The sequence below is a fragment of the Oxyura jamaicensis genome, chromosome 8, assembly GCF_011077185.1.
Source record: "Oxyura jamaicensis isolate SHBP4307 breed ruddy duck chromosome 8, BPBGC_Ojam_1.0, whole genome shotgun sequence".
Lineage (NCBI taxonomy): Eukaryota > Metazoa > Chordata > Aves > Anseriformes > Anatidae > Oxyura > Oxyura jamaicensis.
The window spans coordinates 30,953,753-30,975,507 of record NC_048900.1 but is presented as its reverse complement, the minus strand read 5'-3'; the positions used below and the strand labels follow the sequence as shown (position 1 = coordinate 30,975,507).

The 21,755-nt window shown below is 40.0% G+C and overlaps 2 protein-coding genes across 2 annotated transcripts; both read right to left on the bottom strand.

Annotated features, from left to right (window-relative positions):
• Window positions 1-1,897: 1,897 nt before the first annotated feature.
• Window positions 1,898-12,209, bottom strand: LOC118170612 (serine/arginine-rich splicing factor 11). The gene is made up of 10 exons (XM_035332984.1): window positions 12,029-12,209; window positions 10,480-10,572; window positions 9,307-9,356; window positions 8,004-8,131; window positions 7,466-7,547; window positions 6,181-6,312; window positions 5,679-5,768; window positions 4,945-5,040; window positions 4,186-4,324; window positions 1,898-4,077 (listed from the first exon to the last, which is right to left on the bottom strand). The coding sequence occupies exons 1-10, from the start codon at window positions 12,173-12,175 to the stop codon at window positions 3,880-3,882; spliced, it is 1,155 nt and encodes a 384-aa protein (XP_035188875.1). The 5' UTR covers window positions 12,176-12,209; the 3' UTR covers window positions 1,898-3,879.
• A 226-nt stretch (window positions 12,210-12,435) lies between these two features.
• LOC118170613 (serine/arginine-rich splicing factor 11-like) lies at window positions 12,436-21,749 on the bottom strand. The gene is made up of 3 exons (XM_035332985.1): window positions 21,667-21,749; window positions 16,111-16,244; window positions 12,436-12,552 (listed from the first exon to the last, which is right to left on the bottom strand). Exons 1-3 carry the CDS (start codon window positions 21,723-21,725, stop codon window positions 12,503-12,505), a joined length of 243 nt encoding a protein of 80 aa, XP_035188876.1. The 5' UTR covers window positions 21,726-21,749; the 3' UTR covers window positions 12,436-12,502.
• Between the last annotated feature and the right edge of the window lie 6 nt (window positions 21,750-21,755).

The following is a 21,755-nucleotide window of genomic DNA, read 5'->3' as shown; positions in this document are numbered from 1 at the left end:
TTGATGCTCCCTCCACGTGGTACTCTTGAGAGTATAGAGGTGTACATCTCTGAGCAAGGATTTGATCTGAGGAGATGAGTTCACACTGCTGCATTCTGCAAGGGCATTTTATTGGTCAGTTTTTAAATAAAAGTCTCAATTTTCAGCCTAGCACTGTTTTTTTACTCTTTGTGAAGCTCTGAAATGTTACGGAACTAAGTACGCTGTGGGATTGCAGTAGTGGTAGATCATGAACCACAGCTTCTACTGTACCTAGAGGTGAAGGAGACAGAGATCCTCCTTGGAGAGAAAAAGGAGACTTTTTAAGGTTAACTGTATTCAGTAATGACTTTAGTTTTATGTCTTAAATCCAGAATTAAACACATGAAAATGTGAAAACTGGTCATAAGAGTAATCAAAGAACACCTATGGACAATGACCTTTTAACAATCACTTGTAAGAGGAAAGTAGAACTAACATTTAGAGAGCTACAAAGTTAATTAAAACAGTAAAAGCACAGACTTCAGTCAACAGGTGGGTATACTTGTAACCTTCATGGTGGGGTTGGTATAATGTAGGTAGCTTCATATGTAGGTAGCTTCAAGCCTGGAAGGCTGGCTTTGGCCAAAATGAAGTACATTCAATTTAAAATGGGTATGTCAACACTTACTCTTTCTTCAGGGATTTCATCCAGCCTGTCTTGCTCAGTCCTACTTTCACAGTAATCATTCTTTCTTCATGTAGTGGGAGGCATCCTTGTATGATGTCCCAGTCCTCAAGACTAGAGGGAATGCATGCTGCTGGGTGTCTTGATAGTGGCATGCAAACAGAACAGCCACTACCAGGAATGTGAGCAAATATTGCTGAAATCTGGCAGTGGTGAATGTAAGGTTGCTGTATGAACAAAAACGAACTCTCTTTGGTACTAGGTTTGTTTGTTTGTTAAGACTGCTAGTGGCAGAAATGCTTAGCACAGGAATTAACAATTGCCAACATAAACAGTCCCCTCCTCTATTGCTATACTCTTGACCTTTGGTTCCTAGCTGTCATTTTCCAAGGAGGTCAGGTTTGGCCTAAAAATAGCTACTGCTCTTTGCTTGCAGTCTGCAAGCAGAAAGTGGGAGTTAAGAAGGAATGACTTTTACACGCTCTTCAGTTCACAATTAGCAACCCTTACTGACCACCTCTCAATGTAATTTTAAGCAGGAAAAAACGTTCTGCAAGTTACTCCTTTAAGTTACAGCCACTTCCAGGAATGCTAGAGGACGGGGGGGCTGCTACTCAGTCAGGATTAAACCACTCAGGTAAGGCAGAGACTTGTTACATGACTTGAAAAGCTTCACCTCAAGGCAGAGGCGAACTCTAGTAGTAATTATTAATCAATTATCAATCCAAAGTTAAATTACTAAAAATAAAGATCTGGAGTCAGCGCTCTGTGAGAGCTGGTGTACATGTACATGGGCGCAGCATGTGTGAGGAGGAAGGCAGCGCTCAGCTCTGCACCGGTACTGAAGGAGAACACCGACCTGTTCCGGGCTGGTTCCTAAAGCCCCCGGCAGCCCACCTCTCACCGCCCCTCGCTACCGGCTCCCAGGCTGTAAAAGCCAGCCAAGACCAGCTCTCATGCTGCAAGGCAGTAAAATGGGCACAATTAGAAAATGTAGACCCAAAAAGCACTGAGAAAGCATGCTCTTGTTTCTCCAGTCTATACAGTTAGGCTTGGGCAGCCTGAGGTACGCAGTTAAAGCAGAACACAGACTTTGTTACTAAAATAAACTGCCAATCATTTAACTTAATTAAATGTAGCACTGTACATGTCAGCCCTGGATTTACCACCTTTAGCTCAATACTCTGGTAAGGATCTGACTTAGCTCTTTCATTACAACATGTTAATGACTTTCACAACAACAAGGTCTAAGATCAAGGAGGTTTACTTTATTACTATAAATTGTTTTTATGTTCTTATACTTCACATATAAATACCTTGACAACTAAAAAGGCACATCTAGGAAGACATCATGCACCTTGTCCGTGTCTCTATTTTGTTACAAGACCTATCAGGTTCTCTCCACTGTCAGAAATAAAAGCCTACAACTGTTTTTATGACATATACCTCTCTGTATTGACAAAATACTTCAAACAGTTGGTAAAAATTTACATTTCTACAAATTCTAAAAAATGACACTTCATATCTAAATGGCAAGTTCCACTTTGCCTAGGGCAAAAGGACAGTTTAAAAAAAAGGTGATTTGACTCATCAGATTCTAAAATTCAAGCACCACTTACAGTTTTATTCCAAAACTTACTGATTCTAATCAGTAAGGTTTCAGTTCCTGGCATAACAGCCTATTTTATATGTACAAAGCACTTGCTGCTTCCTGTTTCTGTATCTTCCATCAGCATCCTAAAAATAAAAGATGAATGTTCATACTTCAATGAAAATACAGAATTTACAAATACGTTTCTTTAAAGAATTTGCCCCTTAATACCTCTAGATTACCATTTCAGCCCGTCCCCTTTATTCCCAAAGTAAAAGACTTCTTAGTATAACATATTTAACTCAAGCTAAAATGGCAGGCTTAACAGTTTTGTCACTGTACTTCGTTTTTAAAAAGATTGAGTTGTTATAGTCTTTGAAATACATAGATGAAGAAAAATGTATTCTCTAAAAAGGAATGAGGTAAAGATTCACACATTCCGTGGTGTAAATAAATACCAGTAAAGTTTTATAGGAACAGGAATATAAGTTTACGGGTTTTATTATCAAAGTTTTGTAAAACAATTTCAGAAACTGTACATCAACATGGCACAGACTGTAGCCTACTTTTGTCTTTTTACCTGCACAAAAGTAAAAGCTCTTGAGCTTCTGTAACTAAGAAAACAGCTTGCCTACCTACTTTGCATATAACATGGAATCACTGTGTGCATAAGATTACTACTGCAGTGACAGTAACACAAATTTATTAGTTTATACAACTTGAGATCAAGTAGAAAGTACATTATCAAGTAGACTTGCTTTTAAAAGCATACAAAGATCAATTTTAAAATGCACTACCTTTTTGCAATGTGTCTAGCTCATTAACAAATAAAACAACCTGGATTATGAAGACTGCACAAATCAACCTTTAATCACTGGGTACAGTTCAAGCAGAGACTTTCGCTCCCAAGGCCCAAGACCAAAAGCTAAGAACCATTACAACTTGTCACTTTCTGCTGCCTGGGATGGATTTGAACTGACAGATTAAAATAAGTCCTCAAAAAGGTCAGTGCATTTTAACTTTGTCAAAGCCAAACAAAATCCACCAGAAAAAGAAACAAAACAAAACAAAAAACAAAACGAACAAAAGAAGCCCAGCCATGTGGCTTGAAAACAAAACAAAAAACCCCTACCTATATCAGAATGCTTATTTTCAGATGTACTGTCATTTTTTGTGTAGTCACACTTAAGACCCTTAAGTAGATCCACCATATGTTGTAAGATTTTAGAACATTTAGGATGTTTCTGCCACAATCAACATGCAGTCAGTGCATTCCCTATACTGCTCTATTACTGCAATGAATCAAATTCTAGAAACACTATCATAAGTGAGCTGATTTACTAAAGGAGGTCATACAACAAACAGTCCATGCCTGCTGTAGATGCATGCAGCTTTTTGCTTTTGCTTGAAGCATCACCGAGTTAGTAAAGATTGCTTGGACACGCAATCCCTTTTGTCCGGAACAAGAATGGTTACCTTTCTATAAAGCTTTTGATGGGAGTTAGTATCAGGAGCTTTACAAACCATATATAGCTTAGAGCTGTATACATCTAGATTTAGGATTAACAAGTACAGCATAAAAGAATCACACAGGAATGACACTGATGCACGTCTGCAGCTGTGTTCACTGCAAAGGCAAAATTCAGTCACTCATATCCATGTCTTCTTCGTGATGATCATCCCCATTTACTTTTGATTCCCTTGATGAATCTCCACTTCCTTTGTCTGCTGCAGACTCCTTTACTTTAGGAGAAGAAGAATCTGCCATTTTCTTTTCTTCCTTTTTCTCCTTCTCGCTGTCATAACCTTGTTCTTCTTCATCGTAATCCCTTGTGACCTGCTTCGCCGAGATAAAAAAATAAAAATTACAACTTGCTTTCAAAGCCCCTGTGGGTTTAAGGTTAGTGCTACAGTAAAGGTGGTGAATAAACAGGTTTTTAAAACATACTTTCACATCTTTATCACTTTCGGATTTTCGTTCTCGATCCTTCTCTTTGTCTTTGCTTTTTTTTTTCTTGCTGGTTGATCGTTCCCTCTCATCTCTACTTCTCTCTTTGTCTTTATCCTTCTTTTTTTCCTTTTTATGCCTATAATGTTTAAGAATGAAAATCACAATAACACCATTCCATAAATCGAACACAAATTACATCCAGTTACCCACTGTTTTTTAAACATCTAAAGGGAGAAAGAGTCATGAGCAACTAAGATTCACCATTTGCTTTCATAAAACAACCAAACATCCTGATTTCTTAACTCCAGATCAAGAACAAACACCACAAAGTGAAGTCTAATAAATGCTTTTGTTAAGAATAGCAACACTGCAGTGTTTTAAGGAGAACTGCAATTTCCACATTTAGGGAAAAATGATCACATGGCTAGGCCTCCCAGAAGGCAATTGACCAGTATTGTATAGAGCCAAATAGACCTGGAACTCTGGATGTCTCTTACGCCTCGTCCCTACAATACCTCATTTTGGAGCTCTTGGGTACTAACACACAGAAGCTCTATGCTTGAAGCTGATTAAATTATGATAAAAGGTAGCAGGCAGCAGAGACCCACTCTTTCTCTTAAGAAGTCAGCTCATGGCCTAGGTAGAAGAAACATGCCAAACAAACCATCTGCGAGTTGACCCCACTGTGATCTTTACTTTAAGTTCAGGTTCAGAATTTTCCCCCACAAAGCTTTTTTTTTTTAGCCAATTACTGACCTTCTTGGAGATGGGGACCGGGACATTTTCCTTTTAGGAGATCTGGGTTTTTTAGGTGACCGTGTTCCACTCCTGCTTCTTCTACGTCTTCTTTCTCTGTAGGGAACAGACATTAAAGCCTTTCTTTTTTTCTTTTTTTTTTTTAAGCTACAAATGCATCCATGGCTCCATAATAAGTACAGGTCAAAATGTAATAAATATATATGATAAATGGAAACTGATATTTACTATTAGCAGTACTGCAGAACTCATGCAGTTGCCAGTCAGAGTAAACTGTTTTCTATTCTACCACTGCCTTAATGAACAAATTAATAGTTTAAACTCTAATTTAAACTCTTTTAGGGATGCTGACTCTTACTTTATCCACAACAGACACAAAACACTTTGTTCTTGTTACTATAGTAAGTAGATTTTCGAAGCCGTTTTAAAAAAGAACACTGCTACACATCATGCCAGTATGTATTCCAGAAATCAGGAAATAGTTTAAAAGCGATACAGAGCAAGGAGTACAGTGCTTTGGGGTCAAAGAGAAACTATTCTAAGCCCAAATGATACCTCCAGAAAATTACAGTATCAGTATAGAGACATAGGTCCAGAGAGTGCACAAGCACATGTGCACACAACCAATATATCCGCATCAATCCTCATCATATTAAATACAAGAATGTTCCTTCTATAAAGGGGATAAAGCATACTGGAAATAGAGACCACAGAAACTTTTCAAGTTACCATACCTGCTTGTGCTTCTGGATCGTCTAGTTGTGCTGTAGCTCTTGGGAGGAGTTTTAGATCGTTTCTTCTCTTTCTCTTCTTTCTTTTTATCCCTTTTAGTAAAATAAACACTTTAAGTCATTTTCAGACTAATCATGTATTCACTACTACTGCTCTACAGGAAAATGAATGAAGACATGACAGTTACATTGGATAGCAGAAATATTTCTTATTTCTGGGGCCAGTCATATTAATGGAAAAGAAGAAAATATGACATTTATGGAGAAATAAAAGAGCTCTTTTATACCTACTGTGCACAAACAGCACAAACTGTTGACCCCTAGGAAAAGCACGTTACCTCTTTTTATGACTAACTGTGCACATGTGTAGGGCAAACTATAAAGATGCAACAAGAGAGTGCTATTAAAGAGCTGTTTGTTTAAACTAAAAAAAAAAAAACGGAAAAACGAACACCAGAATTTAAATTAATTTCTAGAAAATGCAACATGTTTAGTGAAGGATTACCTGGTTTTGGATGTGCTCCTGGATCTTCTGCTTCTCTCTCTGGAATGAGACCTCCTTCGCCTTGGACTTTTAGATCGCCTCCGGCTTCTCGATTTTGAGTGGGACCTTCTCCTTGATCTGCTTCTTGACCGTCTACCAATAATACATTGGACATGGGAGTTAAACACACGAAATGTTGCTATACCATTCAGAATTCATCATCTCAATGACGGTATTGCAATGCAATGACAAGGAAAACAGAATAAAGAGTAGAGAAAACCAAGCAAAGGAGTCGCATTAAGTCCACTGAGGAAACAGAAAAAAGGAAGTGCACAAACGCTAGACATGAAAGAAGAAATGATGCTTCAGTCAGCTCTCTTACTACGCTCATTGTGAGAAAGTAACAGTCCTATAGTAGAGAAAAACTGGCAAGTCATGTTGAAATGTGAAGAAGAGTTTCAAAATGCTAAAACCAAATAAAGGCCAATTACAGAATATGCAAGTAGCAAAGAAGTACAAATGAGAGGGTCATAGTTAAAATGGCTTTGCACAGACGGCTGGCATGGGCTGCCTGATTGGAGGTGACAAGCCAACAATATAAAATCAGCCAAATGCGTTTTTGTTTAGGTAGGTCAGTATTAAGATCTTTAGTCACGATACCCACACAGACCAAGGCTTTGATTTTTGACTTAGGTAACTTCCACCAAGCTGAATTGCTGCACACGCTAGAAACAAGCAGCTCAGCAGATAAACCTTACATGTACACCAATAATCGTGCTCACAGCAGTTTCTCAGTACTTGGTTTTAAGACAAATTATAATTACATAGGCACGCTGGAAAGAGATTGAAGAAAGAAAAGAGGTTTAAGGAACTAGTACAAAATGGACTGCCTATGGCACTTTAAGGGTTGATAGCAGTAAGACCTATGTACAAATCAAGGCTTTATGCCGTTTCCTATCTGAAACAAGAAACAGTAAACTACTTAAAGACAGAGTCCAAACACTCCTAGCCAAGGAAGCCCTGTCAGAGGATGCCCCATTCTTACAGTTCCTGAAGTTCTTGCTACAGTGGTTTAAGGTATTTTTGAGGTATTTTTGCTAGCATTACTCTCCCAACTTTCCTATAAAAACAGGAATAGGCCTTCATCTCACACTACATTCAAGCCAAATCATGGCTGTAGCTTTCTTCAGAATATTTGCATTCTCTTTGTCAGCATCCACGGGTCCAGTATCACTCCGAAGTAGTATTCTGAAGAAATTGTTCTGTTTTTTTGTTTGTTTGTTTGTTAAGTAAATGCAGTAACTACCTGTGTCTAGATGAAGAAGGTGTCCTCCTCCTCCTCGAGCGTGATCTTGACCTTGAATGCCTTCGTTTTTCATCTTTTTTATCTGGAGTTGGAAAGCAAAACTATAGTTAAAGAGATGCTAACGTTATTTTAGTAACCTAAAACTACAAAATAGAAAAATATTTACTAACTTCTACAGATCAGGGATTAAAGGAAAACATCACCGCAAACAAACATATCAAGGATGTCAAAGTTAAGTCTCCTGCTGTTTCCAATGAAGTCTCAGAGATGGCAATATGAACTTCAAACAGGGGAAGCTCAAACATTTTGCTATCTTCAAATCCAGTCAATTTTGGAAAAACAACAGAAGACTCTCTGCGTCATTCTGCAGGACACTTGCAGTATTAACACTGTGGCACAATTAAACACTTGTGAACTATGAACTCAGTCACCATAGATCATGGAAGCATTAAGCCAATATTGTGCTGACCATTACTTTTTGCCATACACTATGTTGAAAAAAACACCTCGAATTGAAAATTCCATGATTTAAAATTACCTGGCTCTATAGCAGCAGAAATTAACGACTGTGCTTCTCGTACTCTTTTCATTGCTTCTTCTATTTCTTTACTGGAGGTATCTGATTTCAGACTTGGTGAAACAAGACCTGCAGCTACATGGTTCAACCTGGAATAGAAAGACAGAATTTTATCTATTCAGTACGTCAGAATCCAAAAACCACAATCCTCCACTGTCAATTTATAGACTATCCAAAATGACTGACCCAAGTGAACCAGAACCTGCCTGCATTTTGTCATCTTTCAGATAACAAAGCAGTAAGTTTATGATGAAAAAGTTCAGAATGAAGTCTACACTGACAACAGTTGTATAAAGTACTAGCACACATGGCTTTAGAATTCTAGTAAGCTATAAATAGTAGGAGAGTTCACATTGTCTTGCACAGGCAAGTTTCTAACAATACTTTTCAGTACATTTTTGTATAATGTAATTTCAATTCTTATCACCTGAAAGAGCAGCTCCACAGGAAACAACATATTACACAATAGAAAGTCAGTTTCCTCTCTATAAGCCATACTGAGAACCCCACAAACAGCGATGAAAAATAAATTTCAGAAGTTCTGCTCTACACTGTAGTTTTAAAAACAATCAGGCATACCCAACATACCTCTGACTGATATTATTTAATATATTACCCTTGATAATTCAATCAGTTGTACGTTCTCTACTTACAGAAATGCCAAATTAAAAGAGAATAATACGCTGGAATAAAATTAAAAATGAAGATAGAACATATCCAGCTTTATCCACCAGTATAGATCAGATGGCTTTGGCTTGATACAAAAACAGTCCTTCCTTACTTGCTCTTCACATGTTTTAACGTTTTGGACAAAATTGTTCCTTTTCTATAAACCGAAATAAAAACTAGCAAATACACGTGTTTATTGTAAATTGCTCCTTCTTCTTTGAAGTAAGAAGACCTGCTATCTTTTATCACCTTCTGACAGCTGGAACACATGTAGATTCTTACTCTAGTCTTTTACAACTGTTGCTCACTTTGGATCATTCTCAACCATAGCTCGTTACAAGGGGTGTGCTGCCCCTCTTGCAAAAATGTCATACAAGAAACTAAATTTCTGTCTTTAACACAATGAAATTCGAGGGATGGACTAGTGTTATTCCATAGATCTAAGGCTGAATAATCTTAGTTTCCTGCCCCTCTTCTCCTTACAAAAGATCTCCAAGATATTAGGTTTCTCCAAAAGACTGGATACTGAACCACAGAAGATATAATTGCCAAGATTAAGTGTATTGTACAAATATTTCTAAATACTGAAGCTTACTTTGGATCCACTGTGCTCATAAGTTTTAGTAGCTGATCTGCTGCAAGAGACTGTGGGAAAAAAAAAAAAAAGTTAAAAGCTTGTCAGAAAATGCATATGCTTAAGATTATCATCACCCTCAGCAGTGACTACAAAAATCCCAGCGGTGTCTATACAAAAATCTCTAGAAATGGAAAGAAAAAAAGAGGGGGATGAGGACACAAAACAACCCCCTGCTATGTTACAGACAGAAAGATACACCACTCTATTTTAAAACTTGTGGATGGGGATGAAGGTCTGGCCACTACATTTCAGGGATGCTCAAGTACTTCTTTTCCCTCCAAAGGAGCCAAACAGCCTTTCCTGGGTGGTACCAAAGCACTTCAAAATACAAACCGGTACATACTTCTGGTATTTACAAGTTATTTCTCTGTCACTCCAAGAGAATACCAACCTCATTAGGGGACTAAGTCACATGCCCTTGGGAAGTCTTCAATGTCAACTTATAAATATGCAAAATCTTATTTACTCTAAAAATTTCATTACAAAGTGTATTTTACAGCTCTTAGGAAAACCCAGGTATTATCACCACTGGTAACATCACGAACCAAGGGTACATTAAAAAAGCAAAATGTTTTGTTCACAATAAATTAATTTATATGGAGGCAGCCATTTGCTGAATCCAAACAGCTTTACAATCAACTGGCTTAGAGAAAAAAAAAGAAAGTGAGTCATCATTCCAAATGGGTATTTTTCTAATTTGCATTTAGAATGCTCATTTTGCTTCTTTTATTTTGTTGTAAAACAAAACCAAATAATAGTGACGTGTGTCATGCAGAAATAGAATGCTAAATGAAGGATTTCTTAGAGAAGCATTAATAATTTAATACAATGTTTATCTACAGAACACACTCTCTGTACAGTATTTGGTTCTTATATAAGCCTTTGGGGATGTTTTAGAATCACAGAATCATCAAGGTTGGAAAAGACCTCCAAGACCATCTGGTCCAACCATCACCTTACCAGCAAGGTCACCCACTAGTGTTTGTAACACCTGTTCAAACATAAGTACAATATTTCCTGATCTTCACGTTGGTATTTAATACACTGGTGAACACTAAAAGCACCATGAATCTTAGCCCATCTGTCTACATGCTAGGGACAATAAAGAAAAATTTAGAATGTGTGACATACCTGAGAGTTTAAGTTTGCTCCAGGAAGCCCAAGAGCAGCTAGGGCAGGATCAAGAGCAGGAGCTCCTAAAGCAGCTAAAGGAACAGCACCAATCTGTAACAAAGACAGCAATTAGTCAAAGCCACATTAAAATCGATAAAAGGCTGATAATTCAAGGTTTAGAAGCATTACATGCATGGAAATTTGAAGCTAGCCAGAGAAAACTTTATAATAAGGTCAGTAAGAGTACTTTCTATAAGTACTCTAAAATGAGCGTTTCTGCTGCATCCCAGCAAGTAGGGAAAAAAAAGTAAAACCTTCCAATACATCCAAGAAATAGTTTAAAATGAAATTCTGTTAAGAGTTACCATGAAAATTCATTAAAAGTTTCTGAGCCAATTACCTCCTATTTAAGTCAGTTCAGGATTTGAAATTAACATATTTTATGTTCAAGGACAATTATTATATTTATTTTTATCAAATTAGGTTAAAAAAGGCAAATTTTAAAAAGTTTAAAAAGCTTCTGGGAGAATGGGTCTGAATTCCTTAAGACATGGATCTAGAAGCCTCATAAAAGAACGGCATTTTTTGGCCATTTAAAGTGAGATGACCAAAACACAGACTACTAATCTGCTGAAAAACTCGTGATCTTACACTAATTGAACGGTTCACAGTTGCTGTGAGGTCTTGCTCTCCCTGCCATTAATTCTCACTTCTTTCTTTTGGTCTGCTCTGGCACTCGTGAGTGTCATTTGTCAACCAGTTCAACAGAGCTGCCAGAGAAATTACTGTTGCGTTGCCCGCAACAAGCTTCTTCCATAACCTTCAGGTTTCAGAATTATACTTCAGCCTTTTCCCTCTACATAAGGTTAAAAGGAGCTTCCGAACAGCAGCAAGTACACCTTCAATGCAATCAGAAATAACAGAAGCTACACAATGTCCTAAGCACAAACTGAAGATGTAATCTGAAAAGTGCAGAATTAATGAAACCTAACTATTACTAATTTGCCTCTTGTACTTTGATTCTGTGTTGTGCAGTAAGATATGTGCTGTGCCAGAAACGTTTTCCATACTGTACTACTCTCACCGCTCATCTTCCATATGAATTTCAGTGTATTTTGATAGAGAAAATACATACTGCAATTTTTCCCCCCCTTAAGCTGGAGTATTAATGGAAGTTCTCTCTCCGCAGCACATCGCTCTCAGACTTCACAAATTTAAACTTCCATCTATAAGATCTCTACTCCTTGTCCAATTTGTCAGTAAGCATACAACGGAGAAAAGAGGGATATACAGTGGCCAGGAGACACCAGAAGTGTCATATTACATTAGGGAAACAGAAGTCTTCCACCTAGCACCTGATTCCTGCTCTGCCACACATTGTATCAGACAGCTGTAACAACACTATCCATCAAGATATACAAGCTAGCACATTCTGTGAATCAGCATTAGCACAGTATATTTGCCCTCCACCCCCCAAAGAAACGCAACAACCACAGCATAATTAAATTAGCATCTAGTAGTATATTTAATAGTTCCCCTTCACTTCAGTCTTAATTGGAAAGCCTACCTGAGAAAGTGGGTTGGGAGTAGGCAGGAGTCCACCCCCGGGCAGCAGACCTGCCACAGCATTAGCTGGTGCCAAGAGAGACAAAGCCTTAGTCTCATCAGGAATAACTCCTGCAGAGAAATAGCCTGGCATTAGAACGCATTCCATTTCAAAGGCAGAAAATACACAAATACACCCAGAAAATGTCTCCCTGATACACCACCTGAGTTTGTTGAAAGTACTTATGTTGGCTAAAATACAAAGCTTGATGTCTATTAATATTTATCATTAAATTTTTTTGTCAGAATGAAACTTCAATGTGTGAAAATTTGACTGTTCCTTTTTCTCTACAAATGGTTAAGTATCTAGAGCAAAAAAATAGCACAATACACACTACTTTTTTGTTAACACTGCCAAGATTTCATCACCTGTACTCGATTTTTAAGTCATGAACCAAACGTAAGCAAGCACAGTCGGTTCTCCAGGGGTGTGCTCTCAACTTTCAAAAGCTGTTTTATGAACAACGACTCGTGTCGGCTGCTTCACTACAAAGCACACAGAAAAATCAAGATACACAAGACAAAAAAAGTTTGATTTAGGGGTTAATAATATGGTACAGTTCACTATGTTTTCTTTTACACCTACCATATAAATTTTGTAAAACTTAAGAGAAGGTATGGAAATATATTTTGTTGAATCAAGCGTAGGGCTTTTGCTGACTTGTCAAATAAAAATGAAAGTCTCTGCAGATCTTCAAATACACGCTGTGTGTGTGTCTGTGGGTGGACAGGTGCATACGTACAGTATATGGTGGCACATTCCTTACCTGTGCAGTAAAATGCTTATGTTCCAATATGTGCCATGCTTATTGTACCAAGAATGCTGCTACATACTGCCATTTCAGAAGAAACTTCCGGCCCCAAATCTTGCAGCCAACTAAGACAAGTGTCTTATTTTACTGCCTGCTCTGCACATATCATTTTAAGGGTCCTACTGTGAAACAAGTACTTATATAGGTACTTTTTATTCTATCCAACAGCAAAAGCCCTATACAGATGGATTAATTTGTTAATGTGCCCAAGCCCCCAAAATGAGAGTTCAATAAAACAATTTTACTATATATTTGCAAATACCAGTAGTGTTTCTGTAATACATATTAAGAAACTGCATCTCATCATAAAACATACAATATGTACAGGGCACTTAAGAGAAACTGGATAAGCTGCAGAAGAAAACTGTTGGGTGGTATTTTCAGCAGGGCCTGGTATATAGTTCAGGCTGAACCAGGGAAAAGAACTGTAAAACACAACAACAAAAAAGAAAAACCACTGTTAAATAAAGGTAATGGTTCCTTCCACCTATACTGAGAAGTGCCGATAATATAAACAAATGTATAATACACAGCACTGTTATCTTGCTTGTGTCATTGAGCTGTCATCAATTTAGATACCAAAAGTTATGGAGGGAGAGGGGGGAAAAAGGTCATTTAGATAAAGGGCATTAATGCATAAATATATTAACATACCTACAGAAAGATTATGGGGTAATTTTGCATGCAAAATTATGTCTCAGAGGATATTTATAAATTATATCTAAACATTTCAAATTAGTGCAACTACAACATTTCTGGCATCTAAATACAAATCCTCAGACTTATTTTGAGACACCTCATAGAAGATCTGCATTCATTAAAAAAAATCATGCATCTGATCCTCTAATTGTTTTTTAAAAAAGTATTTAGAAATAAACTACAATTAAAAAAAAAAGCAATGAGGCCCCTCACCAGTTAATTTTCATGCTTCAAGAGTTTTTTTTACTGCTGCTTTGTTAGAACCATGAAATACTGTATGAATGTGTAGAAATGAAAGAAAAAGAAACAGACAAAAGAAACAAACATTAACCAAAGAACCTAAATACCCCCCCCAGCCACCTTTAATCTTAGAGTTCCTTCCAAATCTAGGAATATCACAGTGAAAATTACAATTAATACTAAACCTTACCGTAGACTTTGTGTATAGTTCTATAACACAAAGCAACAGCCAACACCAAAATGTCTGTGTATGCTACAATTGGAGTGCACTTGGGATATAGGGGATAAGTATTGCACTAAACAGATAATAAACATTCACTTTAGTGACAGGCAATATTAATACAGAATTATCACAGTAGAAAACAAAAGCAAAAAGGGCCCAGTTCAGCACACCAGTTAAGCATATGCCTGACTTTAAGCACGCGAGCAATTCCACTGTGGCTTTAAGAATCTTGCTGTATCGTGCTTAAATAAGTTGTTGACTTGGGAGCCTGGCAGTATGTATTTGGAGGGAAAACTATACTCCAATACAGGGACAGAAGCGTCTGGTTACAAAGCAAGGGGGCATAACTTTATTGGCTGAACACACCTCTTGCGATATGCCACAACAGTATGCCAAACCCGTTACCATTCTGATTTACCACCACAAGAAACAGCCCATAAGGAACACCGTGACTTAAATGGGCCCGTTAAAATACAATAAATATGTATTTTATTTTCTTTATACAGTCCAACCCAAAACTACTGGGCAGATTTCTCTATGTGCCAGATTTATCCACCATCAAGCACAATGGACAAGTCAGACGGACAAAGAGAAAATTGTTTTTATCCTTACTGGAAAAGTTAAACACTAATATTCTTGACCATAGGCCTCGGAGAGTATTTCAGTACAAACTCAGGTGGACCTCTATTTTATCATGCTTTAATATAAAGAGGAGAATGAGATGTCTTTCAACTGCTGTTATACCTAAACTAGTGAAAGCAGAGGCAATAAGTAACTCAACAGCAATTTCAGAACGTGTTCTGTACTCACAAAAAGCAGCAAGTCTCAGTCAAAGGTCATGCTGCAGATTCCTACATCCCATAAATTAAGTTTTCGTATCTTTTAAATTGCAAGAATACGAAGGTAAGACAGCTCCCCAGGCCTCAAAAGACATTCTATAGCATTATGCCTTGGCAAAAGGTCTGAACCCAGGCCATGTACCAAATTTATTATTGTAGCATGACTTAAATTGCAGAGGTTGTATTTAATTCAAGCAATTTGGGAAAACCAATTATTTCAGAAGTAAATCAAGAAACAGTACAATGGAAATCAATTACTTCTAAAGCAAGTCTAGAAGAGTTTAATAAGACTTCTGCAAGAAGAGGTGTCTTCTCAGCACTTTGCTTTTAAGTTCCAAAAACCCTGCTCATTGCCTTTCAAATTACTGTAACACCCTAAAATGTAAAAATAAAAAGAAGAAGAGAAAATGTAGTTAACAAGTGGTTACACCAGGAAAACACTTGGGGACTTGAGTGCTTGCTGGCCTTTAGTTAATGTCTAGAATCCCCTGTAGCTGCAGAGGACCCACTGTTTTTCAGTCATCTGGAAGGGCTTTGCATTTGCCTTCTCCACTACAAAAATCACACACACAAATAACAGAGAGAAGAGTTTATTATTTAGTGAAATTCTATAAAATATAGCAAGGCTGAACAAGAAATAAAATGGAATAAAAACTAGCACCAGTGCCCATTTGGCACCTCTTGGAAGATCTTGCTTCCCAATTAAACCGTAATGATTCAAACCCTTGGTATATTGGAGTTCACAACGAGAGCGAATGGCTTTCCAGGGAAGCTCCCAGCTAAATGCAATGGCAGCATCTCCCAAAACGTTACTCAACTCTCCCACGTTCTCTCAGGGAGGGAGAAACCGTTCTCATGAAGAGATTTATGCATACGTGAAAGAAGCAAATGCTTATTAAGGCAAAATTTCCTTAAAACATTGACCTGTTTGCATAAATTCATTTAGGAAAACATCTCACTGAAATTGATAGAGCATAATTTGCGAGTAATTCTGCCTAAACTGCTCGTATTCTAAACCGTACAAACCCAGTAAGAGTTAAACTTCCCAATTTCATTCAGTGTCACTAAACAACGAAGAAATATTTAATCCATGGGCAAATTGCAATATACCAAGGGTTTCAAAATGTTAATCTCTCATATGTTCGACATTTTACTAACCCTCATTTTTGTGAACTATACTGAAACGAAATGCCATATTTTGGCTTCATAGGCCATTAAACAAGTCACAAACCTTCTGCATATGGTACGACTATCAACGCTCTGTCAACGAACACAGTGTTTGTCAGATGCTGGGCCACAACTGCCGAGTCAGGATCGTGGAACTTTACAAAACAGACACGCGATGAAACAGGCAAAGGAGAATCACTGAAAAAGAAAGAACAAGAAGGAAGTTAAATGGGAATTTGTCTGCCATCATGAGACTTGTAACTAATGTGCTCTGTCCCCTTTCATCAAGCTAGAAAGTCATATGGACTATGTAAAAAATTACAGCTGGATGAAGCCACTTTCCTGGAAAAAATCACAGAAACGGTTTCCATGCCTCACCTGTAATCGAAAACGATTTCTAGTATGCAGGATATGTCTACGCCCAGTCACCTAAATGCAAATTAGTTTTCATGACCTATGTGAGAAAGGAAGGCTATGAAGTACTCAAGAGAAATAAAATTATCTTGCTTCATATACGACAGAAGTTGACCAGAGCAGTAGTTTTATACTCTCTGCTTTAGCCCCCTCGTTAGGTTTTTGCAGTGAACTGTGAAGAGGATAATGATGTAAAATACCGGTATGATTTTCCCTATTAACACAATTTCAGGAAAGCTTCTAACCCAACCTCCATTATACTTCTCTTAGCCAAACATTCACGCTAAAATTTGCCAAGCCCATTTTGAAGGGCTGTACACTGCTAAATATACACCTTTACTCAGCAGTAACAGCACTATACCCCAAAAATTCAGGAAATTCATGTAGGCAAAACTACAGTTGAAATCTCACTAGCAGGTGAAAACGTTCTGAACAACCCACCAGTAACCATCAAATTCTTCATAAGACGGGTCCCTGCCTACTCCACAGCTCAAACAAGCGCCTGTCAGCAGAGCTGCGGAAAAATCCTCAGGCACGGAAAATCCAAAAGAGACCACACAAGTTCTGAGTGACTTTAAAAAATAGAAGTGTGTCCTTCCTACGGCAGGAAAGAATTATACACCAAATAAACCCAAGGTGTGTGTGGGGGGGTGGTAGTGGAACAAAATCGACTCAGTAAAGGTCCAGGATATGTTTCTTATATCCATATAGCCAGAAAACCATGCAGATTTTCCGTTAGCCAGAGGTATCAACTACAAGAGAGCAAAAGAAAATGTTACGCAGACAACTGTGCCACAGATGAGTTAAGAGCTGCCTACAGGAGACCAGGAGCAGATGCAGCAAGCAGTAGCAAGTCCCTCAACGCCCAGCTTCTAAAAGCAGGGCCAGATACGCCCACCCTTCAGATCTGCCCTCAAGTATCAGACAAATTATTCCAAAGAGCTAGGTCTGAATGATACCAAGTAACTCCTCACGACAATCGTCTGCCCTTCCTAAGCAGGTACCCAGAAACAGAGCCGTATTAGTTGTTTGAAGTGCATCGCACTGCCAAACTATTTCATCTAAGTGAAGAAAACTGATCAAGTCTTTAATCAACTGAGAGAGAACCTGTCAGAATTTAGGAGAAAGAGGAATGACTGATATCAAACAAGAACAGCATCTACAAGTTTTTGTCAGTGCAAATGCCAAACCGCTACCTAACCTCCACCACCAAGCACAGGCTCAGCCCAATGTGCAAGTTACGTAAACTCAACAGCTGTCTTAAATGCATATCAGGTTACCCTTAAATATACACCTTACATTTCATCTGGCATTAAAAACTAGATTGGAGCCAGTGCATTTTATCTTTTAAAAGTATTAAATCCAGAAGCATCCACCTCATCCAGCATCGTGCAGTTAACAACTTGGAGTGTGACACTGTAGAGACAAACAGCACTGAGCTGAAAACGTGAGACTATTATCTCATTTGTACCTATCGAATGCAGCTTAGTGTGCCAAAACAGAACACTTTCTAAAGGAGTCTGCAAAATCGTAAAAAGAAAGAAGCATTGGAAAATAGTGTTTAATAAAATCACAGTGGTAGAAGTTTTACAGAAAGTCAATCAAGGAGTTAGGGCATCCCCAATGGTGTGCTAATCTAAGGTAGAAAAAATGTACACAATTTGTTGTTTAAATGCAAAACAGCATTTTCAAACCTATTCTTAGAATACCTGGGATAACGTGGCGGCACAGAACAGAGCAGATACTGTTCACAGGCGTGCATCAGGCGATGTGGAAGCGCCCCAACGTACAAAACCAGGCAACTAGAGAGGTCTGCAAGAACAACCGAGCAGAACACCTACGGCTACGCTTAGCACTCTGACATTTTTAAGAACAGAATGCACCATTGTATATTCAATGTGTTCCCAATCAAATATCCAACCTGTAGCTGTGAACAGAACGTTCACAACAAATGCCAAGGAAGGCCGTTCTAACCCAAGAGACAATTTCAGTAACTTCAGACATCATGACGACAAACGCTGAGACACACGACGACCTACTGTGGCTCGACACTGCACCGATTCCGAACCACAACAGGGCAACAGGGCACTCCAACCTTCACCTCCTAACCTCCAAACAGAAACAGAGTTCTCGCACGCCACGGCCAGCACTTTAAACATTAGTCTGATTTCTGAAGGTATGTTCCTGCCGCTTACATAAACGTTCTTGCTAATGTACAGTCAAGCTAGAAGCAGGCTGGAGTGACTAGATGGTGCAAGCAAGAGCTGTTCTCCAGCATTACCATATTCATACTGGAGTGGGAAGAAACAGAGTAAAAATACCCAGCCGTGCTCTTCACTTCAAAGCCCAAGTTGTCATCCTTTTCTCACAGAGCACCCAACTCCCAGTGGCAACTGCAAGCAGAGCCGGGATGCTGCTGAGCGCCTCCGTCTAGGTTTCACTTCAGTCATTAGAGGAGGGAAAAGATCTTGCAATTTCTGTGTCATCCAGCTTATCAAATAATTGAAATGTACCTTCCTATTTTTATTAAGCTTTAACTCCAGATGTCAGCTTTCCATCCAATGGGCTTTTTTCTCAGTGAACGTCTCCATCCATAACAGATTGACTGGACCGTCCCTACCCATGAGCAAGGCCACAGAACACGCTGGTGTCTGTAGTGCTGGCAGCAGCCCTACCCTTTTGTCCTTACGTTTTGTTGTAAAGGCACTTTCCTTAGCTTTTTTTTTTTTTTTTTTTTTAATATATACGTGGATGTATCTATACTTTTTTCAAGCCCTCTCCGAAGTCCATCCCCTCCACTTCTCAGTGTTGCCTGTCACGGAGTGGGGGAAAAGCAGCAGCAGCAGGGATGAAACCCTCCTTTTCAAGGAAGCAAAGTCACGAGCCTGCTGTGGATTACAGATGCAACAAGAAGCTGAGGCGTACATATAACCTGTGACAGCTGATGAAATAAACTAGGATGGAGATGGATGTCTGCAGGGAATGAGAAATGGAGAAGTTCAGGAAGTTTCTGTTCTGGAAGCCCATGGCAATAACAAACTTCTACAGGGGGCAGCAGGATCAGAGTGACAGGAGAGAAAGATCAGCTAAGGAGGAGAGCAATGGAAATGGGTGCCCAGGAACAGCATGCGTAAGAAAGAACCCCAGTATAATCTGGGACAGAGAGAGATTCAGATTAGTGAGAGAATTTACACATTTAATTTGTCCTTTACCCCCCAAAAACTGGTGAATGCCAACGGCCGGGAGAAGTCAGGAGAAGGAACTGGAAAGCATTCAAAGGGATGAAAGAACCTGCTGCTGCTAGGGAATAAACCTTCAGGGTGAAGTGAAACTGAGGACTTGAAAGCATCCCTCCCACCACAAAGTTTACCGGCAGAGCAAAGCACTGCCCCCTGGTGCTGCATCCCGGCAGGGACCTGCCGCGACCGATCCCTGCGCACCCCAGCGGAGACCCGCGGTGGGTCCCGAGGTGCCAGGCAGAGCCCTCGGCATCTCTGCCGGGACAACCACACAAAGGGAACAGCAGGAGAAAAACGTAAAATGGTCAAATTAGAAATTCAACCCCAGCCCCCAAACCCACGAGTTCTCATTTCATCAAGAGCACGACCTTTACCTAATTTAAATAGGCACACAATTTGCATACATGCTATCTTTCCACCAAGCCCTACACTCTGCAGTGAAGACACAAAGTTCACTCCTGCAGCTCTTCGGTATTTTCTCTGTTTCTGTGCAAGACCCGCTTAGCCACGATGCGTTTCCTGTTCTGCGTTAATATCCTCTATGGCTCTGCCCTTTTCATAAATACTCAGAAGCCTTCACGACATCCCTGCATGACGAAGTACTGCCTTCCTCTTGCGTTTAGAGATTTGAAACCTAAGAAATGTAGGCCAAATGTTTTCACTGATGCTTAGTCTTTTGCTTTGAGATACTTGGAATCTGGGTCACTGGAGTTATTTGCATCGTGCTGCCTTTTCCATGGTCAGCAGCGAGCCCTCAGGGGCACTGAGTAAAGGCAGGCAGCTCACTGTTCTGTAGCAACCAAGCGACCCAGCTGAAGCCACAAAACCATCAGTGCCAGAACAAAGGAGGCAGAAGCCAGCAGGCAAGTGCAGGAGCCCAGCCTGGCGGAAACAAACTTACACCAGGACACAAGCCAAAAAGTTTCCCTTGAGCACACGTATCCCCTGGTACCTAACTAGTATGGAACACTACAGACACAAGGATACAATTCAGACTCTGCAGACCAAGCTGTCCCTTCTTGCAGCCCAGCCCTACAACACGTCCCTCACAGGCTTCCCAGCCAGGTTTCACGGGGTCAGCTCTTCACAGCACACTTGTGCAAAGGAGGTAATGCACGAACACGCAGCCAGCCTCAGGTATAGTAAAAAGAGAGCTGCTGGGCTGAGCTTTTTTTTTTCCCCTCAGAAAGCTTCATTCTGAAAGCACAGAAGTGATCTAACACATTAGTTAATATGTATCTACACCAGTACAAAGTTTCAGAAACAGAACTCACCTACAGTAACCTCTCTTGAAAGCTGGACAAAACATTAAAATACCGAGCAGCACGTCAAATAACTGCATATTTTAAAGGCGGTTCACTTGGTTGGCTGCTACGCACTGCTGCTCCGCCGCTGCAGTCCGGCCATCCCGGCCCTCACAAAGCGGTGCTCAGGCCTGGCACTGTCCCACACCCCAGCTGCGGATCCATCCCACTTCCTTCCGCGCTTAAATTCTCAACGTGAAGTTACCGATGGCCAACTCAAAGGAACTGCACGGAGACCCAAAATACTGATTTTCAGTGTGCAGCTGTGACCGGCGGGCGGGACGGACAAGCTCCCCTGGCTTTGGGCTAGCAGCGATTGAAGGCTGAGCAATAAAAAGAACGCTCCGCGATGCCTTTTTCCCTGAAAATGGCACGTATCTCGTTTGTGTACTAACCGCCAGCGGCCTGTTTTGCAGTAACTTTTACAAGGGAAGCACGCTGATGTTCCTAATGCCAGCTGGGGACCAGGCCCCCAGGAGCCTCCTGCAGCCCTGCTGCCTGCCCTGCCCGGACGGCTCCTCTGGAAAAGGGGCCGTAAAGGCCCCAAAGGCCCCACAGGCCCAGGCCTCGGGGCCGTGCCGAGCCGTGCCGGGCGCCATGGCGGCGGGAGGCGTGCCGGGGGGGGGGGGGGGGGATGCGGCCGGGCGGGCCCCGCGGACTCACTCCGGGGGGAAGAGGCGCAGCTCCTCGATCTTTCCCAGGAAGCCGAAGAGCGTCCGCATCTGCTCGGAGCTGGCGCTGGGGGACACGTT